At 37.4% G+C, this 27,396-nt stretch overlaps 1 protein-coding gene and 1 pseudogene across 2 annotated transcripts; one reads left to right on the forward strand and one right to left on the reverse strand.

The window, feature by feature from the left end:
- Positions 1 to 15: 15 nt before the first annotated feature.
- PPP1R2 (protein phosphatase 1 regulatory inhibitor subunit 2) lies at positions 16 to 25,738 on the reverse strand. 2 transcript variants are annotated; one of them, XM_039230345.1, is made up of 6 exons: positions 25,317 to 25,738; positions 11,735 to 11,842; positions 9,509 to 9,586; positions 8,762 to 8,859; positions 3,948 to 4,115; positions 16 to 1,537 (listed from the first exon to the last, which is right to left on the reverse strand). In XM_039230345.1, exons 1-6 carry the CDS (start codon positions 25,436 to 25,438, stop codon positions 1,491 to 1,493), a joined length of 621 nt encoding a protein of 206 aa, XP_039086276.1. In that variant the 5' UTR covers positions 25,439 to 25,738; the 3' UTR covers positions 16 to 1,490. The 2 variants fall into 2 exon arrangements, with proteins under 2 accessions (XP_039086276.1, XP_039086277.1); XM_039230346.1 differs by having other exon boundaries at positions 8,765 to 8,859; positions 25,317 to 25,736.
- LOC120230643 lies at positions 12,273 to 13,322 on the forward strand (annotated as a pseudogene).
- Positions 25,739 to 27,396: the final 1,658 nt, after the last annotated feature.

A 27,396-nucleotide genomic window follows, 5' to 3' on the forward strand; every position in this document is an offset into this window, starting at 1 on the left:
TCTTCTAACAGCAAAGAATTCTCCCACTTTTTTATTTAATCTGACATATTGGTATTTCCATAAACTTGCAGTGGAAGATAAGCTGTTCAATAAAAGCCATTTCATATATACAATATACAGAAACTATTTTAAAAGTCTGTTCATATAATGAATTCTTTTGGTACTGACAAAAAATTAAGAGACAAATAATTGACTAGAAATAAAACTATCACTAAACTAAGATACACGGGAACTGCACTTCAGTTCAGGAAAAAAATCCAGATCTTACTGTGTTAGAAGAATAAAGTACATTTGTCATAGTATACATTATCATATTCCCTTAAAGCAGGGACTATTAAAAATTTTAAATTAAAAAGTGTTCAGGATTACTTCTGTCTGTACATTCAGAAACTATCATCATATCACTAATTACACATAATTCTCTCATCATGCAAAAAATCTGTTAGTCGTTTTCTAAGGTCTAATCAAGTCAAACAATAAACTATAGCAATTTAATTAGCAAGCTGTAAATCACAGAGGTGCAGAAATTCCACAGTTCAACAACTGTATTTCCTGTCTATAGTACAGCTGCTATTCCATTTTCTCCGTGTATTAGAGCTAATAGGCATTGATACTCAAAATAAAAATTTCATTGTAAGAAGCAAATGAGAATATGTAAGAGAAGGAGTTCCTAATTCCATGCCAATCTTTATAACCTTGTAAAGGACTGTGCATGTATATGCGGAATGGAGTAAGAAACAAAAGCAGGTTAAAATAGGTATATAAAGGGAATGTTGAGATTACATTAGAATTATATTTAAAAAACTGATCTGAAAGTCTGCCCATCAAGTGTACAAAAAACAGAGCAGATATTAGTGCAAGTTTAACCTGATAATTTATTTGTGAAAAAAGCTAGTTTTGATGAGAAAAAATTCAATCCTGTCCTTGTAAACATAAAGAAACTCAAGGGGAATTTTAAAGATAATAGGCCAGAAATGCAACAATTACTCTTATAATCCTTTTCAATTAAACAGACAAATCAAGCTGAAGACACATGTTAAAAGACTTTTCAGACTGAGTATTTACCAGCCTATATAATTGGTTGTTCCAACTGGATTTGAATTAAAAAAAAAAAAAAATTTTTTTTATAAGAGCTATCACATCTAAAAGTGAAGAAAATAAATTAGATCCCCCCATGAGATATTATTTAACATCTAAAGCATAAAAAGCTATATAATATCTTATACAAATTAACCAGTGTTCTTATAAAACATCAGTTTTGGACTGATGACATTATGCTGTATTTGTGGTGAAGTACTAGGCACAAGAATGTATGTATCAAGTAGGCATTTCAGTCTAATTAGTCTCTAAAGTTATTTAATTCTTGGCAATATATAATAATTGGTATGCATTTTGGTACTTAAGTCATGAATTGTTGAGAACAAGAAGCAGTGTATTATAGTAACAGGGTTTGTATCTGACAGACAATTACAGTGTTGAACAAATCTTTTCTATGAACTCTGTGATTTGTTTTGCAGTTGGTCACTTGTAGTAGATCCTGCAAAGATAAAAAAAAAAAAAAAAAAGGTCAACATACTTTGTTGCGTACTGCCAACCTTGGCACTACTTGAGCTAAAGTTCCCTTCCACTGTCAGGGATGATAAACAAATATAAAAACCTAAACACAAGGTATATTTGATATAGCCTAATTAGTGTGACATAAAACAATCTGTGTATTTCCTAAATATTCTAAAGAGCAGAACAAGAGTGTCTACTTGATGATGGGACAGAAAGGTTTCAGATCAAACATTTTTGTTGAATAAATCACAGATAGGCAGTTAAGGCAACTCAAATACCCAAAGTTACAAAAAGATTTGCATTTATGATCTCAAAACAAGAAAATATTTCCTTAGAGTCTAAACATGCTACTTTTCTTTGTATAAAAACACCAATAAAACAGGGGTGCCTGGGCGGCTCAGTTAAGTGTCCAACTCTTGATTTCTGCTCAGGTCATAATCTTGCAATTTGGTGAGTTTAAGTCCCGCATCAGGCTCTGAGATGACAGCACAGAGCCTGCACGGGATTCTCTCCCCCTCTTTCTCTGCCGCTCCCCTGTGCACGTGTTCTCTCTCAAAATAAATAAATAAACATTTAAAAAAATTTAAATAGTGAGCTCCATAGAACTTGGAGATTTTAAAAGCCAATTAAGATTTTTTTTCCAAAGGCTCAAAAGAATGTACAAATGTATTGTAGAGGACAAATAAGGAACTTACTTGCCTATGCCTTATTGCATAGTCTTTTCTATCTTTGTGGACTTTATAATGCTAAGATAAACTCCTGTGTAAGGAATACTTCATCTCTACTTAAGAAAAATCAGCATTGAGCTAACACAAATTTTAATCATCTATTGTATTTAAATGAAAAAAATGTATGTATGTTACTAAACGTGTGAAATCTAAGTCTTAAAAGCAAAGACAGACAAAAGGCCAGAGTTAACTGTCGAAAGCCATGGCTTTAAAAAAAAGTCCTGTTAACATTTGCACGGTGGTACTGGTGCAAATTTCCAGCAAATGAGGGTATTCCTAGTGCTTTGTCAGAGTCATTAAAGAATTAATATTGGAAGTCTGAGCAGAAATTGATTAAGTTATAAGCAAAAAGACATTCACTTTGAATACATCAAAATACATCACTGAGATATAGGTAAATGGGAAACAAAGACTGATTAGGGTATGTCACCTAAAAATAGGTAATAAAATGTAAAAAAGGAAGAGAGATATATGTAACAGTAATTACTTAAAATGAAGATTGTTCAGCTAAATATAAGCTAAAAAAAAAACTATGGTGAATAAAATGGAAATGAAATGCTATATTATGAAGCAAAATGAAAGGCTAAGGCATAATACAGAATAACAAAAATATTGTAATTTAGAACATGAAATGAGATACAGAATCATCTGGTCCTACACCATAGATTCATTTTTTTTTCTTTTTTGGGAGAGAGAGAGAGAGAGAGAGAGAGAGCACGCGCGCGCGAGCGAGCAAGGGAGGATCAGAGAGAGGGAGACAGAGAATCCCAAGACAGGATCCAGGCTCTGAGCTGGCTGTCAGCACAGAGCCCAACGTGAGGCTTGAACCCACAAACTGTGATATCATGACCTGAGCCCAAGTCAGATGCTTAACCGACTGAGCCACCCAGGTGCCCCAATAGATTCATGTTTCATATATGCTCACCAAAACAGTAATGTAGTAATTATTTATTTTCCTGAGACTTAACTATCTGAGGCACAACAAATAAAGTAACTTATATCTCCAGTTTTCAAGTACAAAGCATCAGTTTTTAAATACAAAGAGTAGTAGGTAAATGGGCACAAAGCCTGCACAAGCAGTATAGGAGATTCACCATCATTAAATACCAGAATAATAGTTTATTAAAAATAAAATCGATTACTATGATGGATCAAGAGCTAGTAGGTTGCCAGGGTAACTATCCGAGACTTAAAAACAAATAAAAATCAGCCAGATATTTTATCAATCCAACAGTCAAAAGATTCAACATTGGAAAGATAGGACATACTTTGTACTTGAAAGGATGTTGTTAAAACAAATCTTCTGTATTAAAAGCATGTTTTTTGAAAAAAAAAAGTTTAAACCTTAGATTGGTACAACAGATGAAATATAATCTGAAACATCAAAAACAAAACACAGCTTAATGCGAAGACAAACATCATTGCTTAAGCCAAGTAAACAAAAAACCCCAGCCATATACATAACCCATGGTCTTAAATCAACTCCGGGCATAAAAACTTCATTTTGAAATTAGCAACAGGAGTTGAAATTTCAGAAAGTGTGGCATAGTAAGTGAATTTCAAAAAAATTTTTGAGGTTTTTCAAACTTAGGTGTAAAGCAAAACAAAGTACAGGCACAAAGAATCGTATGAGTATCAGTGATAATTTCAGAAACATCTAACCTTGATTTGATTGTTCTGTGTTCATGCTTTCTTCAGCTGCTGTCTCCGACATTTCTTCATCTTCCTCATCATCATGCAGGTCTTTTGAAATTAATTGTCTAGCTAATTTAATATTCAGTCCTTCATTGTAGTGAAGCTTCCTTTTCATTTCAAACTGTCGCTTTTTTTCTACAAGATTCAAAAAGTAGGCTTAGGAAGTCTTTAGCTCAAGGACTAGGAAACTATAGCCTGCATATCTGTCTGGTAAATAAACTACTACTGGAATACAATGTTGCTAGTTTGTAATGCTTAAGGCTGCTTTTGAACTCAATGGCAGGGTTGAGTAGATACAACAGTGACTATCTAGCCCACAAAACCTAAAATATTTACTATCTGGCCCTTTACAGAAAAGTTTGTAAATCTCTGCTTTAGATGGTTCAAGTACATCTTAAAAGGAGAATAGGAATAAAAGCCCTTAATAGTTTATATTTGTGATGAAAACTTAAAGATCCAAGAAAAATATCAAGAGTGGAATGGGAAAAAAAGTAAGGTATATAATACTATATGTCAGGGACAAAGCCTGCACATATGTGTATGCATACACACAGAAAATATAACTCAACAATACACAGTGGTTAATTCTGGGTCAAAGAACTATGGGGTAATTTGAGTCTTGCATTTTTATAATTACAAATTCCTTTTAAAACTCCTATGATCCATTAAGAAACTGCCGTGACTTAAAACACTGCTAGCTAAAAACATAACCTCATTCCCAGAGTAATTTTAAGGCAACTGTAAGACACAGTGAAGTGACTCGAGACTATTCTTTCATTTACAGTCTTCAGAATAGGAAGAAAAATTTAGCAGTAAATCAACATAACTGATATTTTGTTAACAGTATTTAAACATTAACGGTATACAAAGAAATAGTTCTAAGATTTTAAAATTTCTTAGACCATTAAATTTTAAAAAAAGGTGTGTGTGTGTGTGTGTGTGTGTGTGACATAAAACTGTCAACTGTTTATTCTGTCAAACAAGAGTATTAAAATTCATTTACAATAGTTTTATGACAGTATTCATTAAACCATTTCAATGCCAAAAAGCACAGAGAAATCTCAGAATAAGGCTACTCAAGTACTTTCTCAGTCTCCTCTAACTCCCTCTAAGTTTTCATCATCATCTACACTTATAGATGCCTTAGCACTATTTGTGTTTCAAGTGTAGGCATTTATAGTTTTTCTTAGTACTGATCAATCACTTCTCAGCCTCTATTTGGGATAGAAGGAAGGTTCTGAAACTAAAAGCCATCTCAGTATTCCATAAAAATTTGTTTCAAACTACCAAGATTTCGCCAGGCATCTTTCTTCTTCCCTACTTAAAAATCACTTTTGTGATTTGATTTATTCTTTGAGAACATGATATGGTAGAAGGAAGTAAAATTTAGAAAAGAGGCTAATAAAAAGACCAAATCCTCATAACTAAATTTTTAGTGATGTCTTTCAAGTATTCACATGATATAAAAACCAGTATTAAAAAAAATGGTTTTATAAGCTTCAATAGCAAAGCAAGTCATGGAGATGTAAGATACAGCATAAGGAATATAGTCAGTAATATCATAATAACATTGTAAATGGTGACAGATGCTGACTATGTTTTATCATGATCAGCACTGAGTAACGTATAGAATTGTTGAATCAGTATGTTGTATATCTGAAACTAATGTAACATCAATTATACCTCAATAATAAATTCTTAAAAATGGTTCTGATGGACTCCAATACCAGATATATTTACTAAAAAGGTAACACTTTTTATCATTACAAAGTAACATACATTTATGCTAGCAACTTAAAAAAAAAATCACTTGATTTCCTCACTCAAATTACATTAACATTTTATGACTTTAGAGTAATTTTCTAAAAATATGATTTTTTTAAATAAATAACTCATATATTTTTATATATGCTGTTTTTTCACTTACTATAGATTTAGGATTACCGTTATGTCCCAGTTTGCTCAGCCAAGTTCAGTTTATGCGCACCATATGATTAAACACAGTATGACCCTTTCTTTCATTTCACCATGATCCAGATTTTAGACAATAAGGTATATGAAGATATAGTAAAATTCGGCCGTGTACATAGCAGATTTATATAATTTTTAAATGGTCATAAAGTATTGAGTTACCATTTAATCCTCTATTCTTAGTCAAAGATTTCTGATTTCCCCTCCTTTGTATTTTCAGTGTTTTTATAGTGTAATATGCATACATTTTTGTGCTTTGGCTCTATTATTTTCTCAATATGAACTAGTGTTTTCTTCAAACCATGCATCAGGACTCTTTAGAGAGTCACAACCAATATTTTTACAAAAATGAAACAAAACAGAATAAACTGGATTGCATTAATATAGTAAAGCTGAGTACTGTTTTGTGAAATTTTTCTTTTGTAATTTATGCAGACAGGCATATGGAGTAGGACTTAGTAAAAAATGTTTACAAATCATTGGAATAGACTCCAGAAAACTGAACTGCTAGATCAAAGGGTGTCATTTTCTTTTGAAGCCTGTGGCTCATATATTGCCATACTGCCTTCCAGAAAACCAAACCATTTGTCATGCCCACATTATATCAGTAATTTATTTCTCCACATTCACAGCCAAAAAAAATTTGTCATTCTTTCTAATCTTTGTTGATCTGTTTTAATTTGTAGTTTCTTATTCCGAGGGGTTGATGTGACAGTGTTTCTTGTGAAAAACATTTATAGTCTAAGAAAATTATGTATTTTTAATTATTTACTTTTAATTCTAAATAATTTTAATTACTTTAATATTTATAGTCTAAAAATGATTTGTTTTAATTCTATTTAATTTTTTAAATTTATTTCTAAGAGATGTTGAACTTGATTTTGCTTTTTACAGATATATTCTAATTTTACAATACTTAAAAGTATTACTTAAATTTAAAATACACAACTATTCATTTCACAGAAAGATGCTAATACAACTGGTCTCAATCTTTGAATATTTATGACCATTTCATCTACAATTCTTGTATGGTAGAACAATATATTACAAAGTGTACAAAGACATTAAGATTTGAGGCCCGGCGCTAACAATAATCAACTCTCCATGTGAACTTCACAAGTGAGTATCTTTTTTATACTTTTTTTTTTTAACTATTCTATAATATAATGCAAACATACCAATTATTTAAATTATTAAGTTATTATTTACTGAACACTTACAATATGAATCAGTGTTAAGTGCTTTAAATCCTTTATCTTACTTAATACTCACAATACCTCTAAATATTTTTATTTGAAATGAAGAAACTGAGGCTCAGAGAAATTACAAATTAGAAAAGTGATACCTGGAGTACAACCTTAGATTTGTCTGACTCCACAGCCAGTAATTGTTATACTACTGGTTACAAGATAATTTTTTCTAAGCGTTTCTACCAATAAACAAGGACCTTCAGATATGTAATTTGTTTAAAAGCAATAAACACCTACATGAGTCAGTAACTCTACTAGCAAGAACTAAACTTCTGAAATCGTAATCAAATTGTTCCCCCTGCTGGCTAATCCATGAAACTACAATTTGAGGGGGGGAAAAAAATCCCTTAATGAAAACTGACAATATAGGTTATTAATAAATTCCTTTTCTCAACAGATCATGTTTTCAAGAGAATAATGAGGAAACCAGCTCTAGAAACTTTTATTTTAAACTGTTTTCAAGGGTCTTTTGGACTATATTTTTGGAAAATTAGGAAGTCACTGATGAGAGAAGATACGAAATACAATTTGAGATTAGGCTATCTGTATATGGCTCTTTGGTAGAACAATAGGCTCAGGCCATCATACTTTGTCAAATATGCTATATTCTGAAGTTGGCAGACAGGAATAACAAATTATATCTTAGGAGCTACACATGATAAAGATCCTGAGGATTAACTAGCAAAATATTCAAAATCTTAGCTGTATAGTTCAGAACTCCTTTATAGGACAGGTAACATCCGTGGCTTCAAGTACACTACTACTCTCTTTTCCTTTTGGGAGGGTACATGTGTTTTACTTGCATCTTTTTCTCTATATGAGCTTGGCTTTTCTTTTTAATAACAGTTAACAACAAACAATATAAACAATTTTAAGTCTTGAAAAGACTATACATTCACATAGTTTAAAAAGTAATGAAGTGAAGTTTTCCTTGTCTTCTTACCTCCAGATAACCAATGTTATTTGTAAAAACAGAAACCGTGAGTAGGTAACAATGCCTTAACTGTGTATCTACTGTATGGCCTCTTCCTACCCTATTGCCAAGAGCTCTTTATCTCCTTGTCTATGATATTACTGTTCTTTTTGTTCAATGTTCAATGGTACCTAATAAAGATCTTCACTCTACATCTGACCATCTTGATTCATTTGGTAAGTTTCACTGCTGTTTCAAAACAGAAAAAGCACAGGCAATTGGGAAATTAGCTCTTACTGTTATACATTTTAAGATGACCCAAACACTCAATGACTCCAAAGCATTAATTTGCTAAATATTAACTGAGCATCTACTCTATACCAAGTAGTGAAAAAAAAAGTACAAAGAAAATAACACTTACAATTATTGAAAAGATGGTAATATTTTCCCAAATTCTTGAAATTGGGGGGACGGGGGTAGAGTTGTTTTCCAATAAACCCACACGAGTCTGAATTACAAAAATATTGCTCCCTGATCTCCCCACCATCTACTTCCTCAAAAGGAAAACCACTTGACAACCTCCAAATAATGGATTTATTTTAGCAAAAATTATGAGCACACTGCTAAAAGCAGTAAAGGAAATCAACTACCTTGTTCTTCAGGTGAGAGGTCACTATCCTCATCTTCACTGCTTTCTTGTTCATGAACCCGATACTTTGGCTCTGAGCCTTCAGCAGCAGCTAATCTACACAACAATCATTTACAAAGAAATCAACACTGTGATATTCTTTTATTAAATGTCTCATTCAACTTCTGAGTCTCATAAAAACATTTAAAGATCATTAATATGCTAGTTATAACCTGATGAGGAAAAGAAAAAAAAAGTGGGAATGAGTATAGAAACCAGTAAGCAACAAGAACAGTGGTGGGTGACAGAAATCAATGAACAGCAAAGGAATAGAGCTTTTTGTTTATGAACCCACTTATTTTTGCTTTTCTTACTCCAATGTTTTTTAAAGTTTATTTATTTTTAAGATATCTCTAGATGTAGACCCAATGTGGAGCTCAAACTCATGACCCCAAGATCAAGAGTCCCTTGTCTCTGAGCCAACCAGATACTCCGTTTTACTTCGATCTTTAAAATATAGGATATTAAAAAAAAAAAAAAGGAATAGGGTATTGACACAAGGAGTCTGCGTACAAGGCTCTAGTACTCTAATCTTTCTGCTACTGGCGTACTTTGATATTAATCTAGAAACGAGACTATACAAATTGCTATGAAAAATCCAGATAAATTTAGCACGTGCTTTTTATTTACACTTGGACAAGTGGAATATATTTAACTCTGCACAATTAAAAACAAGTAAAAATGCTTCACAGTCATCAGTACTTACTTCTTAGCTAAGATATCTGGGGTCAAGGCTTCAGTGGTTTCTGAATCACTCAACGCATCTTCATCATCACCTACCATACTAGAATGACAGCACATTATAATTAATACCTGAACTGTAATTTTTCAAGCAGAAAAACAAGGTAGAGAACCATAATTCTATTGCTTTAGTTATATCAACATATGTATAGCTCTGTTGTCATCTTTAAGGCTTAATTTTGTTTCTATTCCATGCAAACATTTAGAAATTCAGCACCAATCAAGAAAATCCTCCAAATGTTCTACTGCAGCCATGAAAATAAATATTAAGAACTCGAATCATTTGTAAAAATTAAAAGTACTTCAATTATTCCATCCAGTGGGAGGAAACAAATATGTAGGAAAACAAAAACAAAACCAGTGCTTGGTTTCAGAATATGTATTTGTACATCAACCTGAAGACAGAAACAAATGATCTATGCAGACATAAGGTTAGGTAAACTACCATAATTAGATCCTAGAAGACCTAATTCAGGAAGTTAAAAAGCTATTTATATTTAGCTTTCCCAGTCTAACTCTTATTAATAAAAGATCTTCTCCCCACTTAATTGCAAACATGGGCATCGTAATTCTCAAGCCACTGAAAGGTGTATAAAAGCAGAAGTCATCTATATTTAAAAAATGATTTATACCCTTCTTGGTTGAGGAGACAAGTTAAGTAAGTGCAATAGTTTAGATGATGCTTTTTTCTCCACAGAAGTTGAAATAAACTCATTTACATTATTGGATATAATTAAATCAAGTAGGATAAAATAATCTATCAATTTGCAGAACTTCTACAGACAACTCTAGGTTATGCTATAAAACTTATATTATGAATTATGTGTTTGTGTGTGTGTATATATATATAAACATGTCCATATATATAAAAACAATAATAACTTTTGTATACGGTGAGTTTTTTTTTAAGATTTTACTTTTTTTTTTTTTTTTTTTACAAGTTTAGTTATTTTGAGATAGAGAGAGAACAGGGGAGGGGTGGACAGAGAAAGAATCTCAAGAAGGCTATACACCAGCAGCACTGAGCCCAACATGGGGCTCGAATTCACAAACCATGAGATCATGACCTGAAATCAAGAGTTGGATGCTTAACCAACTGAGCCATCCAGGCACCCCAACAGTGTGAAATTCTTCAGGAGTATAACATGGTCTAATAAAAGCATCTTCTTCTATTAAATAAAACTCTTTTAAAAATGGGCCATGAAAGAAATTGGTAAAACTGAGCACTAAGTCGATCAAAACTAAGCACATGTATCTGCACGTGTGTGTGTGTGTGTGTGTGTGTGTGTGTGTGGCCTCAATTACTTAAGGACCAAATAACTTTGACAACTTCCAGAGGAAGGATATGGGTAAGGTAAAGAGGGGGAGGGGGGAAAGCAGTACCTATTCAGATTTATTATATTTTAAGTATAAACAGTCTAAAATAATAATTTTAATTCCTTTAAGATAGTTATTTCTAACCAACACAGATAATAAAGGATATCTATCTATTACCATTATTGAAAAGGAAGAAAGCCCTGATTTTTGCTTCTGGTACAATAAAAGCTTTAAGATATGTTTTAAATTATATACTTGCAATTAGAAAAATAAGGGCATAAACTTTTCATAAATGTCTACTTCTTCCCTCAAGCTTTATTAGTACTGAGTTTCAGTACCTGTACCTATTTCATTACCTCTTTCTACCTTTGTCACAATCTTCATGTTTATTCCTGTTTTTACTAGGGACCACTGAGTTACAACAAACATTTACCACCAATTATGATGTACAAAATGGGTTCCCCCAAATTTGAGTTACATATTACTTATTACTATTGTACAAAAATAAGCAGTTATTATTATTTTTTTAATATTTTATTTATTTCTAGGAGAGAAAGAGACAGCATGAGCAGGGGAGGGTCAGAGAGAGAGGGAGATACAGACTCTGAAACAGGCTCCAGGCTCCGAGCTGGCAGTCAGCACAAAGCCCGACGCGGGGCTCGAACCCACGAACTGCGAGATCATGACCTAAGTGGAAGTCGGACCCTTAACCAACTAAGCCACCCAGGTGCCCCATAAGCAGTTGAGTTATTGATTAGTGTTCCAGTAGCAAATATAAAATCATACAGAAACTTAAATCAGCTGTTATCCAGAAGCTCATATCGAATGCAAAATGGAAACAAGTAAAAAAGGAATGATGTCTGGAAAACATTACCTATGGTAAGGAGTGCTAGGTTCATCTATTTTCATTAAACCATAGTCTTTGTCTGCTGGATGGTATGTCGCCAGGATGTTCATTTCATCCCACTTCTGGGATTTTTTACTAAAATTAAAAAGAAAAACAAATTTCCTCAGTGAACTAAAAGATAAAAAATGTGCACATCTAAAGTTCACAAACATCCAAATCCCATATTTCAACTTTTATTTAACTGCTAGCTTCTATTTTTACAAACACTTTCTTGGAATAGAAACAGACTCACGGTAAAAGCCTAAGTAATTACAATAATTGTCAGTAAATATTTTATAGAATACTTAGTGCCCACATATTCAGAATCTTCACCAGGCATTCAAGACACTATTACATCATGACATGCTTAGTCTTCATCTAACCTATATGGAACAGCAAAAAAACTGAAATTTACACACTGCATGATCTCAGCAGTTGAGGATTTTTTTATCTACTCTTTACTGGTAACTGTTCAATAAAAAACAAGATATTTCCAGGCTCTGAGCTTGGGGTACCTCTGTTCCCCATGGTGGGGCACCTGGTTTCCGCTCTGGCCTTTTTGCCCCACGGGCAGTGGAGGTGATGGGCAGGGAAGGCCAGAGCCCAGCTGGATTGACCCTCAGACCTGGCTGAGCTTCCAAAGCCCTCCCAGTGGGTGAGGAATAGGGCAGGGGTTTGGGCCAGGCCTGAGGTGTGGGGGACTTCCTCGTGCCCCCATGCTGTATGAATTCTGTGGGGGGATGGCCCACTGTGGGCCTCAGGTTGGAGTGGGGCTAGTGCCTCAAGGCAGCCAGCCTGGAGACCTCTCAGCTGGAGGGTGAGTAGGGAGCCAAGCTGGAGAGCAACTCTGAGAGGGCCTGCCTCAAGCCCTGCAGTGCCTGACCTGCGGCTGTGGAGCAGGAGCAAAAACCCCAAGGAATCCCAGGACATCAAAGCTCTGCACACCTGGAACAATTTGCCAAGCTCCTGAAGCAGAAGGGGATCACCCCAGAATATGCTCAGGCCAATGTGGGGCTCACCCTGGAGGTTCTCTTTGAAAAGGTGTTCAGCCAAATGACCACCTGCTGTTTTGAGGCTCTGAAGCTCAGTTTCAAGAACATGTGTAAGCTACGGCGACTGCAGCAGAAGCGGGTAGAGGAAGCTAACAAAAATCTACAGGAGCCAAGCAAAGCAGAGATCCTGAGGCACGCCCAAAAGAGAAAGCAAACAAGTGTGGAGAACTGAGTGAGAGGCAACCTGGAGGCCATGCTCCTGCAGTGCCCCAAACGTAGCCTGCAACAGGTCAGCTACACTGCCCAGCAGCTCAGGTTTGAGAAGGATTGTGGCAGGAGTGTGGTTCTGCAATCCTCAGCGGAAGGCAAACAATCAAGCAGTAACTGTTCGCAGTTACTGAGGATTCTGAGGCTGCTGCGTCCCTTTCTCAAGGGCACCAGTATCCTTTCCTCTGGCACCAGGGCCCCATTCTGGTACCCCAAGCTATGGGGTGGCCCTCACTTCACTGTACTCCTCAGTTCCTTAAGAGGTTGAAGCCTTTCCGTCTGTCTCCACTCTGGACTCTCCCACGCATTCAAAGTGAGGTGCCAGCCCTCCCCAGGAATGGGGGCCAGAGGAAGGGGAAGAGCTAGGGAAAGAAAACCAGGGATTTGTTCAAACCAGGACTTTGGGATTAAGTGCTTCATTCACTAAGAAAGGATTTGGGAACACAAAGGGTTGTGGGGACAGGGAGTTTGGGGGAAATTGGTTGGAGGTAAGGTAAAGTCCAAGGATGCTCTTGTTTTTAATCCCCACATCACTCACTACTTTCTTACATAAAGAAGCCTGGAATGCACACACACACGCAAATAAAATAAATAAAAACAAAACACACCGAAAATCTCCTTGGCCTAAGTTTTTCAGATTTCAAAACAATCAAAGGAATTAGAACATAAAACTACAGAGAATACTTTATTAATTTAAATACCATTAATATTTAGGTTGCAAATAAAATTGCAGTTCAGTTTTTCTTTAATCTAGAAAAGTAAGAGTTTGCTAAGAAATGGTATATTCAGAGCACCTGAGATAAATCTACCTAAGAGAAATAAAAATAAGTGTTTTATACACATTCATTAATATACATTAAAAAATATTTACACAACTTTTAAGGTGCTAAATAATTAGCCAATGTGATTATAAATTCTGATCTACTCATTAAAAGAGATATCAAAGACCTCTGCCACCCAAAAATATTTTGTTACATATACAGTTTGTGCCTTGGTTATATATTGAAAATAAAACTATTATAAAAATCAATGTAGATTTTACACAGATTCAAATCTTTTCTGCATTGGTCCACACTGGTGAGGGTTTACTGTATTTTAAATTTTCCTATATCTACCAACACTCAGATTCTGAAATGCTCTTGAAAAATTACATTTGAACTTCTACCATCACATTCCCTTCTCCATGCCTTGAGTCACTCAAAATTTTATGTGCCTATTCATGGTAGGTGAAGCCTGACTTTTATGTTCTTTTGCTTTCTCCTCCAAAGCACCCACTGCATCCCTATTTCAGACTAAATAAGAACTTTTTTCTTCTTCCTATTTTATTATGATAAAATATGCATAACATAAAATTCACTATTTTAACCATTTTTAAATGTACAGTAGTCTGTGGTATTAAGTACATTCACACAGTTGTGAAACCACCACCATCCAATCTCCAGAACTATCCAGTGAACACGAACTCCCTATTCTCCCGTATCCCAGGCTCAGGCAACCCCAATTCCATTTTCTGTCTCTACGAATTTAACTACTCTAGGTACCTCACGTAAGCAGACTCATACAGTATTTGTTCCTTTGTGACTGGCTTATTTCACTTAATGTCTTCCAGGTTTACCTATGTTGTGGCATGTATCAAAATTTCCTTCCTTTTTAAGGCTGAATATTCCACCACAGACTAAGTACTTTTGACTACAACTTCAAGTTACTTACCGTATGTTTTCAAGAGGCAAAGGTTGGCCCAGACATACTCAAGTGACTGAGATTCCCATTTTTCCCCAAAAAGCAGTCAGAAATTACCTAATGTCTCCTTACCACGAAACAGGTGAAATCTTTTTTTTTTTTTTTTTTTTTTAAGAGGTAAAGAGAGAAAGAATCCCAAGCAGCCTCCACACTGTCGGCACAGAACCCTATGTAGGGCTTGAACTCATGAACTGTGAGATCATGACCTGAGCCCAAATCAAGAGTTGGATGCTTAACCAACTGAGCCACCCAGGTGCCCTGAAACAAGTGAAATCTTTTCTTTTTTAAAAATTGTTTTTAATGTTTTATTTATTTCTGAGAGAGAGAGAGAGAGAGAGGTAGTGTGAGCACGGGAGGGTCAGAGAGAGAGGGAGACACAGAATCGGAAGCAGGCTCCAGGCTCTGAGCTAGCTGTCAGCACAGAGCCCGATGTGGGGCTCAAACCCACCAACCATGAGATCATGACCTGAGCCGAAGTCAGATGCTTAGAAGACTGAGCCATCCAGGCGCCCCGCGAAACAGAGGAAATCTTACAACTTGTTAAGAAGCTAAAAATTAAGACATATGGGTCCATTAACTGAAGCACAGAAACAAGATTTCTTCTTTGAAGAGTTGCTTTTTTTTCTTTTTAAAATTCAGGATGGAGGGGCGCCTTCACAACTCAATGTCTTGTGAGTTCAAGCCCCGCATCAGGCTCTGTGCTGACAGCTCAGAGTCTAGAGCCTGCTTCAGGTTTTGTGTCTCCCTCTCTTTCCCTCTGCCCTTTCCCCGCTCATGCTCTCTCTCTCTCTCTCTCTCTCTCTCAAAAATAAACATTAAAAAAAAAGAGAGAAAATTCAGGATGGAATGCACCTGAACTTTGAACTAAGTCAAATTTAAATCTCACTACTCTTAAAAAAAAAAAAAAAAAACTTGATTGGACTAAACTGGAAACATAGATCCTGCATTGTATTGATTTCTTTAGAGGTCTAGTTGCTATCTATTGAGTAATACATAACAGTTTAACTGGGAGACAGATGTTTAAGGTTCAAGTTCCAGTTAGTTACTTTCACTAGTTCTAGGACTAAAGGCAAGTCCCACAAACACCCTCCTTTGGGCTATATTTATTCTACATGTAAATTATAATAAAAGGGGAGTTTTAGTAAGTCTTTCTTACAATACAGGATTGAGATAATCAACTGAAATAATGTGTGTGAAAACAAAATTATAAAGGCGCCATACAAACATAGGAGTTTTTATGATTTTAAAATCTAAAGCTTTGGGTTAAAAATCCTGAAATCATATCTCACTTAGCACTATAGCCAATGGGTTAAAAAGGGCCCTCTAAAAAGATTTGGTTAAGCGCCAACTTCAGCTCAGGTCATGATCTCACGGTTCGTGGGTTCGGGGCCCGCGTCAGGCTCTGTGCTGACAGCTAGCTCAGAGCCTGGAGCCTGCTTCGGGTTCTGTGTCTCCCTCTCTCTGCCCCTCCCTTGCTCACACTCTGTCTCTCTCAAAAATAAACATTAAAAAAAATTTTTTTTAATTGCTTTTGAACTGAATGTCTTCCATCTTGCCCCGTAAGATTCAACATTTAAATGATTTTGAAATATTTAAGATCTGCTACAGAATGAACTTTTCTAAAAAGCAATCTGTTTTGTATCTAAGTCTACAGTTTCAGACACTTTGCTGAACATTTCTTACCTATAAATTTCTGTGAATTTAGAAAGCAAATGACTAGGTCCACTCATGGTCATATTCTATATAAGGAAATTAATAATGAAGAGATACATTTCTAAAGATTTAACAGACATGATAAAGAAGCTCTGATTAGAAGAATCATGAAAGAAATATACATACACAAGCTTTAAGAGAATTTAAGTCTGTGAAGGAAGCAATTCAATTTAACAAAGGGAGACTTATGATACCATAACTAGTGTTCCCTCCTGGGAAACAAATGTCTTTGAAATGACATCTGGAGTGAAGTATCAGAAACAAAAGCACAGGTAAGAGTTTCATAAAACCTGTATTAATAGTCCTATTAGCACTTCCTATTAAAGATACTATGAAAGAAAATGAACACATTCGTATATAAAGTTCAAAAGCTGGCAAAACTAAAGTGTGTAAGGATGTATCCTCATAAAAGACAGGAAAGCGGTTATGTTGGGAGCAAGGGGAGGAAAGAGTGTGACTGGAAAATGCAGGGGACATTTCTGAGGTAAGAGAAACTTTTTTTTTTCTTAAACAGGATGGTGGTTACAGGGGTGTTCTGTAAGATATATAATTTTATAACAAATATAATTTATAATTTTATAATTTCTTAAGCTTTAAAATTATATAAGAATATGTGTATTATGTCACAAAATACTTAAATATAAACACATATTAATGACCTTGTTAGGTACTTCCTAACTTCAAAGAAAAGAAGTTATTTCCTAAATGATGTCAACAATATTGAATTAAAATGACTAATTTATCATCATGACTGCTTAGGATAGGAGAATGATAGACCTTTGGAATTTAAAAGGTTCTTCTAATTGGTGGGAAACCGAACACCACATACATCTATTTGGTGAGAGAATATGAAAAAAAGAACTGTAGGATACAAGCAGAAATAGTGTTTCCTTGGAGCACCGGGGTGGTTCAGTTGGTTAAGTGTCTGACTTCGGCTCAGGTCATGATCTCATGGTCTGTGAGTTCCAGCCCGGTATTGGGCTCTGTGCTGACAGCTCAGAGCTTGGAGCCTGATTCAGATTCCGTGTCTCCCTCTCTCTCTGTCCCCCCTCCGGCCCCCCTACTCATGCTCTCTCTCTCTCTTTCAAAAGTAAACATTAAAAAAATTTTTTAAGAACTGTTTCCTTAAAATTAAGAATAAAATTTAGTAATCATAATCCCAGCACCTGAACCCATTACCAATTTTGATTTCTGTATACTCTGTTATTATAGGAAATAATATATAAGCTTTCAGTATATATAAAAACACATACACAGCCTATATACACATATAAAATAAATACACTATATAAAAATAAATATACTGATATGAAAGCTATTACTATATATATTTTATAACAAGCCACTTATATTTTTTAAAGATTTTATTTTATTTTTTAAAATGTTTGTTTATTTAAGGGGGAGAAGGGGCAGAGAGAGAGAGACAGAATCTGAAGCAGGGTCTGAGCTCTCAACACAGAACCCTATGTGAGGTTCGAACTCACGAACTGTGAGATCATGACCTGAGCCAAAGTCAGACGCTCAACTGACTGAGCCACCCAGGTGCCCAAGATTTTATTATTAAGTAATCTCTACATTTAACTTGGGGCTTGAACTTAAAAGCAGGAGATCAAGAGTCACATGCTCCACCAACTGAGCCAGTCAGGCTTCCCTCTAGTCTTTTTTAATAAATGCATAAGACTCAATAATAAACTATTCACCTAATATTAGATATTTATATTGAATCCAAGATTTTCCTATTTAGAATAAAGCAGAGAAGATCTTATTTGTGCACATTCTATTCAATGACATTTTTAAGATAATTTGGTAGCATAGGTGCATCTACGTTAAAATTTATCCAGAGCTTTATAGTTCACTCCATGTTGTCAAAAGTTTTATCTTTTATTTATTTAAATGTTTATTCATTTTTGAGAGAGAGACAGAGCGCAAGCAGGAAAGCAGCAGAGAGAGGGAGACAGAATCCAAAGCAGGCTCCAGGCTCGGAGCTGTCAGCACAGAGTCCTACTCGGGGCTTGAACCCATGAACTGCAAGATCATGAGCTGAGCCAAAGTCAGACACTTAACTGACTGAGCCACCCAGAGGTCCCTGTCATAAAGTTTTAATAGAGAGAACAATATGTAATGTCCCCAATAATCACCAAACTTTGCCACAATTGGGTATTTGTGTATGTGTTTTCTCCACCTGAGTAGGTATAAATCAGTATTTAAAAGGGGGGCTCAGTCAGTTGAGCATCCAACTCTTGATTCCGGCTCAGGTCATGATCCCAGGGTTGAGGGACTGAGCCCCTCATCAGGCTCCACATTCAGTGGAACCTGCTTAAGATTTTCTCTCTCTTGGGGCACCTGGGTGACTCAGTCGGTTAGGCACCCAACTTTGGCTCAGGTCATGATCACAGGGTTTGTGGGTTCAAGCCCCGTGTCGGGCTCTGTGCTGACAGCTCAGAGCCTGGAGCCTGTTTTGGATTCTGTGTCTCCCTCTCTCTCTGACCCTCTCCTGTTCATGCTCTCTCTCTCTCTCTCAGAAATAAAACATAAAAAAAAATTTTTTTAAAAGACTTTAAGATTTTCTCTCTCTCTTTCCCTCTCCCCCACAAATGAGCGCTCTCTCTAAAAATTAAAAAAAATCATAATAAATAAAAGCTGTTTTGCTTCTTTGTTCATTACCTTATAAATATGGGAAATTCTTGTAATTTTACTTTTTTTTTTTTAAGTTATGTAATGTTGGGGGTTTTTTATTTTTTTATTTCTGAGAGACAGAAAGAGACAGTGTGAGCAGGGGAGGGTCAGAGAGGGAGGGAGATACAGAATCTGAAGAAAGCTCCAGGCTCTGAGCTGTCAGCCCCTTACTTTTCTTTTTTTAAAAAGTTTATTTATTTGAGAGTGTGCATGCGCAAAGGGGTAGGGGAAGACACAGAGAGAGAGAGAGAGAGAGAGAGAGAGAGAGCGTGAGAACGCGCGCGCGTGAGAGAGAGAAAATCCCAAGTAGGCTCTGTGCTGTGCCCACAGAGCCTGATCTCACGAATCATGAGATCATGATCGGAGACAAAATCAAGAGTCAGACATGTAACTGACTGATCCGCACAGGGGCCCCTTACTTTCCTTTTATGAATTATGCTTACATACTTTGCCTTTCTACTGGAAACCTTCTAAGGTTGACTAAGTTCTTTAGATATGAGTAACTTCTTCACATCTACATAGATTTACAATGATGAATTATTAGAGAACTCAAATTTAAAGATTTAAACCATGTTATGTATACATAAACCAAAGAAATATATATAAGATATAAACCACATTATATATAACCTAAAGTCTTCTTTTGCCGTTTACTCTCCACTATAAACAGAACTAAAGTTGTATATAGTCAAAGCTTTACTCTACTTCCTCAACATTAATACTAAGAGCAAAAGAAATTCTTAGAACTAACCAACTCCAAAGAAGATAACAATAACTTGCAAGAGCATCAATCTAAATAAGGGCATAAAACAATATTACAGAGCACACCAGAATTCTTAGGTAGAAGGTAGTGACATAGAAGAAACTCTCAGCAGAGGACACTAAATATGGAAATTACCATGTCTCAAGTTTTGGCAGAATTAACATTAGTTTTGGAGTAACAGAATCCAAAAAGCAGAAGTTGAGTTTAATTCCAAAATGTCTGAATGACCTTCTACAGTCCATTCTCTCCCCCTAGAAACAAGAGGGGCACCACCACTTACACCGCAGGTCTGCTAGGAGCACGACAGCACCTGCTGGTTTCATTTTCCCCTCCCGCTTGAGAGACTGGTTTTCCTGCAGCCTAAATCTGGTCCAGAAAAAGTCACCCCTTCTCACTTTCACTTTGAGAGCTCAGATGATGCCACCTCAAAACCTACTCGAACTTCTTGTTGCTCCTGACTTGCTCCTTGATAAGTTTTAGCCAGGCTTCCAGCGGGAAGCAGGATTTTGCTTCAAGGTGTTACACTTTGAATGGCACATTGCAAGAAGTGGTTCTTTCTATAAATAAAGATGCAACTTACATAGGTCGACAAAGTACAAGACTTTGAAGCTTGACACAATTACTGAACAATTAAGTAAGAGTTAATAAAAACAATTGGTAATCAAGAAGTCACTTTTGGAAAACTGCTCAGCGAGGCTTTGACTGTAGTCCCTGTCCCTTTACAGGCAGAAAAAGATGAAACTGAACCATGCTTATCTAAAATCATATTCAAGGAAATTAATTCAAGCACAATGTTTTGAAGCAGAATTTGCCTCCATCACCTAAGAGTACCACAGAATTTGAATGGAACATAGTGACTTCAAAGAATATATGCAAAACAACCTAGGGAGATGTGGGAAAAATTAGATTTCTATATTTATTTCTACTTGAAGATTAACATTAGGGGGTGAGGTACTGAGTTAAAAACTTTACATTTATTAATTCATGTAATAATTAAACTAGGCATGGATACAATTAATAACTCACTGGAAGTCAAAGAGCTAGTAACTAGTAGAATCCAAACCCAGGCAATCTAGCCCCAGACGAATCACTAACCTGTAACATTTCTCATAAAATAGGCTTTAGTAACATTTTTAAATTTTTTTAATGTTTACTTATTTTTGAGAGAGAGAGAGACAGACAGACCGCAAGTGGGGGAGGGGCAGAGAGAGAGGGGATACAATCCTAAGCAGGCTCCAGGCTCTGAGCTGTCAACACAGAGCCTGACGCAGGGCTGGAACTCACAGACTGTGAGATCATGACCTGAGCTTAAGTCGGATGCTTAACCGACGGAGCGACCCAGGCATCCCCCCACCCCTTAGTAACATTTTCTTTCATATTTTCACCAATTCAAAATGAATGTTTCTCATTTTCATCTCTGAAAACAGTGTATCTAAAAATGGATGGCATCTCATGACTGACAATTATTTTTTTCTTTCTTGGTGGTACATAAAAGCATGGTACATCTTAGAATACATGATTTCTTATTTTTGATGAAATGCACCTAGCTACTCACCAGATCTGTATGTTAGACCTTCACAAGTTGTACACTATATTCAAGAGGTAGCCCGATAGAATGGGAATTCCAATATCATAGATGACAGTGGTGTTCTAACTAGTTGAACAATGGGATACAACTGAGGGGTTTTTTTTTTTAATTTTTTTAAATTTTTTATTTATTTCTGAGAGAGAGACAGCGTGAGCAAGGGAGGCCAGAGAGAGAGGGAGACACAGAATCGGAAGCAAGCTCCAGGCTCTGAGCTACTTGTCAGCACAGAGCCCGCCCGACACAGGGCTCGAACCCATGAACTGTGAGATGGTGACCTGAGCCAAAGTCAGAGGCTTAACTGACTGAGCCACCCAGGCACCCCTTAAAAAAATTTTTTTAACATTTATTATTATTGAGACAAAGAGAAACACAGCATGAGTGGGGGAGGGGCAGAGGGAGAGGGAGGCACAGAATCTGAAGCAGGCTCCAGGCTCTGAGCTGTCAGCACAGAGCCCGATGCAGGACTCGAACCCACAAACTGTGAGATCATGACCTGAGCTGAAGTTGGACGCTTAACCCATTGAGCCACCCAGACGCCCCAGACTGAGTTTTATCCATGACTGATTACGTGGATTTACAGATTCTACCCAGTTGAATTAACACTCAAAAAATGGTATCTGACAAGTGGTAACTGAAGAAACCATTCATTGAAGATAAGAGTTCCATAAAGAGAATAAGAAAATAATAGCACTGAGACATCAAAAAAAGTTTGACAAAAACTATATGAAAAAAATTCCAGGACTATTTGAAATATGGCATTATATGAATCTCACTTTAAATGTATAATGGGCCATGAAATATTACCTAATGATAGTAATATGTGAGATACATTATAAACAAACATAATTGAAGCATATTTGATTTTCTTCCTACTAAAAATATATAAATATTAATAATAAACATAACATAATAAAAAAGTTTAGAGACCACTGAAATAAGACAACTCAACTTCTGGTCTTAGGGGGAAAAAAATCCCTTAGTGACATGTCTTAATGTTAAATAAAATGTTAAATAATATCCTCACAACTAATGAAGTGAGGACAAAGCAGTAGTGTGTGCAGAAAAAGGAAACTATGACTGCATTTTACTTGATAAAGGCACCAATAAAAGGTAGAGTTACCTGCAGATTCTGAATTTGCAAATATGCCTACTTGATAAAATTATTTGTAACTCCAAAATCAATACCTGAGGCGTTTTCCCCATCTCTCACAGAAATGCACATAACAGGGGAAAATTTGAGTCGCTCCATGCACATCTTCCCAGCTGTTAAACAAGGTGATACTTCATCTTCTTGTTTTAGAGTTCACGTTGTAAACAAGTGTCTCTCTTGCAGTCCATTTAGTGCCACGTCTTTTGCTTTTTTGTTGAATGTATTGTTTTAAATGGCTCCCAAGTGCAGTGCTAAAGTGCTGGCTAGTGCTCTAAGCACAAGAAGGAAACTTGCAGGAACCTAACTCGGTATTTCCCCCTGGAGCAATGGTTCAGTATTCACTAATTCAGTGTCTATGGTGATTATATAGAACAGAACTACTGAGAACAACAAGAATGGACTTAGATCCCTGATCATTTTCACATTAATCTGAGATTCTTTTGCCTTACACTCTGGCCCAACGTTTAAAGATAAACCATTACACTACACTTACTAGTTTCTGAATTTTCAGTGTGCTGTAACTAAAAGAGCTATTTATTTTCAGTCTTCTTTATAGGAAAGGGGGAATACTGGTTGCAATCAAATTAAAATCAACACATTACGAAAAGCGTTCAACTTTTTTAAATCATTTCTGTTCAAAGAGGCTCTCATAATAATACTGTTTACATAAGCTGTGACAAAATAATGTGCACTGTATTACCAATAGAATTTTCTTTGCTATCTGACTGTAGTCATATAACACTGATCGAGAAAAAGCCCATCCTCTTTTACTGCTTGAAACCAAACAACATGAACCTCAACGAATTAGAGCTTTGATGACTTAAGTGTTGTCTAACTCTCTAACTAGACAAGTCAATCAAAATCATCTACCTTGGAACCTTGTAAACGGTCCCTTCTAAGTGGATCTGTCCTGCTAGCAGGCTAGGATAGTGGTTTTCAAGGCAGAAAGACCTGGAAGTAAACCCCAGCCAATGACTGAGAGAGGCTAACCCACTGAGTAAAGCTACAGGAAATTACGGGAGATCAAAGTTGGGAATAAGGAGAAGATAAGGAAGCAGAGAAAGATAGAGAAAAACAATAAGCTACTTGGTAACCAAACAAAAAGAAGCTCAAATTAAGGTTGCCAGTGAGAACCATACTCTTGCTGTTGCATACCTGAAAAGGCATAAGACCTTCTACAGTTTGATTTGTTTTGTAAACTATCTTGGTCTTCCTGCTATAGCTGTGTTCCGGTGAGATTTGTTTTCTGAACTCATTAACCTACAACCAATTCCCCACCAATTCTCATTTGAAGCAGCTTACCCAAAATAAGAGGTTTGAAAATTTCCTGGTAGAGAAGATAAGTCAAGCATCCAAAGGCCACGATTCTTTGCAGTCATCCTACTTAGTGTTTTCTTCAAGGTAACACAAACTTCCACAAATCTATGTGGCGGTAAATTTAGTAGTAGTAGCTCATTGTATAGACCTAGGTTGATACTTAAACAGGCTTGCTCTAGTTGCAATATTCTAAATTTTTACAAACATCCTCATTTTAGCTTTATGACTTTTTTAGATTGCAATTATTTCTCTCCAGAATGTAGAGTCTTTATACTTTTAGCTCTCCTAATGACAACACTCAAGTCCCCCAGCACTTTTAATCCAGTGGTATATTTCACACTCTATTGTACTGCACTACTTTATTTTTTCATTGAGCATGGCACCTTGGATATCTGCCTCTATATGCAAAAACATCTATCTCAGTCTTTTTAAAAGGCTGGCATGTTGTTTCATTATACGAATGTACCATAATTAATATTTCACCAGTCGTTATTAACAGACCTCGGGTTGTTTCCAATTATTTACTAGTACGCACAATGCTATTGGGTAACAACCTCTTCTTACATGTGTCTCTATGAAGTATGTAAGACTAAAACATCACTGGGTCATTTTAAGTTGCTACTCTCTGAACCGTTCCGAGCCTTCCCGGAGGAACAAAGACTAGAAAGCACTCCAAATTCTTGCTGCAGATTCAAAAATAATTAGCAGTAAGGGTATTTCCATTAAGTAGAGGCCAAAGACTCGGAAAATTTTTGTTTCTCTTAGTGGGGAGACAACGACAAACCAGGATCTAAAAGACTGTGTGGCATGAGGTTCACCTAAAAAGGAATGACTGGAGAAGCTCAGTCAGAAAAAGGGGGAAAAGGGTCTCTTCTATGGAGAAGTCTCTTACTGGTTCGAGACTAGATTTTTTAAGGGTTCCCACAACAAGAAGAGACTTGAAGGATATTAAAGAATTTTAGATACCTCAGATATCGGAAGTTAAGGAATAAAAGCTTAACAAGTGAAGCTCTGAAACTTCGGTTTGATTCTTTAATATTCCTAATTCCCCAAAGTTCAAAGATCAGATGTTTGTTGTAAAAATATTACATCTGCGCAAATACTTTTTAAAAAGAAAAAGAAAAAGAAAACGATAAACGTCACAGCTCCTGCCTTCTTGAAACTCGCTCTAGCCGGCAGCCTGGCCGGAGAACGGAGACCCGAGCGGTGCCGGAGCCGCATCCACAGAGCCGCCCCGGGCGCCGGGCAGCGCTCGGGGCCGGGGCCGGGGCCGGGGCCGGTAACGGCGGCGGTGGGAAGGCGAGGCCGCCCGGGCGGGGAGGGGCTTCCCAGGCCCACCCGCGGCCGTCGCTCCCGGCTCTCACCTCAGCTCTTCGTCGACACTCCGGCCGGGCTGTTCGGCCGAGGACACCACAGAGGAAGTCGTAGAACTCTTGTTCTTCAGGATCCCCTTGATGGGCCGATGCGAGGCCGTCGAGGCCGCCATTGCCCGCCGCTCTGGCGGTCGGCTCAGCGTCGCTGCTGGGCGCCGGGTCCAGGAAGGAAAAGGCTGGGCGCGAGCACAGACTCGCCAGGCAGCCGCGGAGCCCGCCTGGGGCTGAAGCGGCCGCACCTGCTGTCGCGGAGACGACTGCCGGAGTCGTTGTCACGACACAACGACCCCGACGCCAGGGCCGACGCCGCGCGCCCGGCGGCCCCCCGCGCGCCCCTCGCCACCGACACTCAACCGCGACCGGGGAGAGAAGCCGGCCTAAGGCCACAGCGCGGGAGCGACGCCGACGCCGAAGCCAAGCGGACCCGCCCTCTCGCGATATCTAGGGAGGGGCGGGGGCGGGGCGAGAACAAAGCCTACCTCCTCGCCCCGCCCGAGAACAAAGCCTGCCTCCTCGCCCCGCCCTCTCCCGGCCTTGGGTCCGCTCGCCCCTGCCCAGGCTGGCTCGCTGAGAGACCAGAAGCTGTTTCAGAGAAGGTTCTGGGGTTTCTGCTTTGCCTCTGTAGAGAGTTACAGATCTCTCCAAGCACCCTCACTCCCACCGCCTCTTAGGGTCCATATTGTTATTTCAGTGTTTCGCAGATGGGAAAACTGAGGCTCAAGCTGACATCATTCCCAAAGAGATTAGATGATTTTCAGATAAGTGATATATGTGTCCCCTCTTTATTTCCATTTTAACGCATGAAATGTTTTAGCTATTATAAGTTTATGGAATATCAGCATTAGACTGATCCTTAGAGACCTCTTATGAAATCACAGAATATTGACTTTTGTGAAATCATAGAATACCAGCATTGAAATAGTCTAACCTAGTTTTACCATTGGAGTAGCTAAAGGACAGAGAAGAGTGACCCAACCACCAATGTCAACCATAGTGAGTGGTCATAGAACTTGGAACATCTGACCTCCGGAGTTTCTGAGTCTGGTCTTTCCCCGTTTTTCCACATTCTCCCTGTTTAATTTCTTGGGAAAAAATTGCCGTCAAAAATTTCTACAATTGTGGTTTATAATCTGTCTCCCCCCAAGATTTAGGAAATTCACTTAAGATATCCAGTTATCCAACACTGGAGGAAATTGGCCAGAAATCTTGAGTGCTGTCTAGGTAATTCTAAGAAAATCCCAAAGGGGAAACAAACAAAACCCTCACACACATACACACACACACACACACACACACACACACACACACACACCAAGTTATTCTGTGCCTGAGTGTGAAGGTAAGATCTCAGAGAGGACTTTGATAAGAGGCGACAGCTTGAGACTCTAAGGTGTCAGTATAAGCAGGTGTCCAGGCTGTGGGTGCTGCAGAGGCTGTGAGGTGACAAAGATTCTGTGGCATATAGGAAAGGGCAGAATTTTGAAGCTCTGGGAACAATCTCAGAACCGTGCTGTATATTGTCCAACAAGGACTAGCAGAGGGAGTGGTGTCCCCTCCGGCCCTACCCAGCCTCTCTCCACACAGTGCCATCATCATGCGTTGTATAGATGGGAAAAGTAGAGGTCTCAGAGATGAAGTGAGTTGCTTCCTATTATGGATTGAATTGTGTCCCCCTAAAAATAAGATACGTTGAAGTACCTCAGTGTGTAAACTTATCTGGAAATAGAGTAATTGCAGATATAATTAGTTAAATTAATATGAGATCATACTAGAGAAGGATGCACTTCTAGTCTGGTATGATTGGTATCTCTGTCAGAAGATGGCCATGTAAAGACAGAGCACCGTGTGATGACAGAGGACCGGAGTAAGCCAAGGTCAACCAAGGGTTACCCAAAGCTGGGAGAAGCACGGACCAGATTCTCCTTTAGAGCGCTCAGAAGGAGCCAGCCCTGCTGACGTCTTGACATCTAGATTGACATCTAGCGTCAGAGCTGTGAAATTCTAAATTTCTGTTGTTTAGAGCTACCCAGTTTGTGGTAGTTTGTTATGGCAGCCATATCTACTCCCTTCC

The sequence above is a fragment of the Hyaena hyaena genome, unplaced genomic scaffold (assembly GCF_003009895.1).
Source record: "Hyaena hyaena isolate Hyena2069 unplaced genomic scaffold, ASM300989v1 scaffold_45, whole genome shotgun sequence".
In the NCBI taxonomy this organism is placed as follows: domain Eukaryota; kingdom Metazoa; phylum Chordata; class Mammalia; order Carnivora; family Hyaenidae; genus Hyaena; species Hyaena hyaena.

What these genes read in the sequence shown, in the direction of transcription:
- PPP1R2 (XM_039230345.1), bottom strand. Translation starts at nt 25,438, where the DNA reads ATGGCGGCCTCGACGGCCTCGCATCGGCCCATCAAGGGGATCCTGAAG. An exon ending in CCTAGCACTCCTTACCATAG is followed by an intron (nt 9,587 to 11,734) that starts GTAATGTTTTCC and finishes CTGTCATTCTAG; the next exon opens with TATGGTAGGTGATGATGAAG. An exon ending in CACAGAACAATCAAATCAAG is followed by an intron (nt 1,538 to 3,947) that starts GTTAGATGTTTC and finishes TTATCTTTGCAG; the next exon opens with GATCTACTACAAGTGACCAA.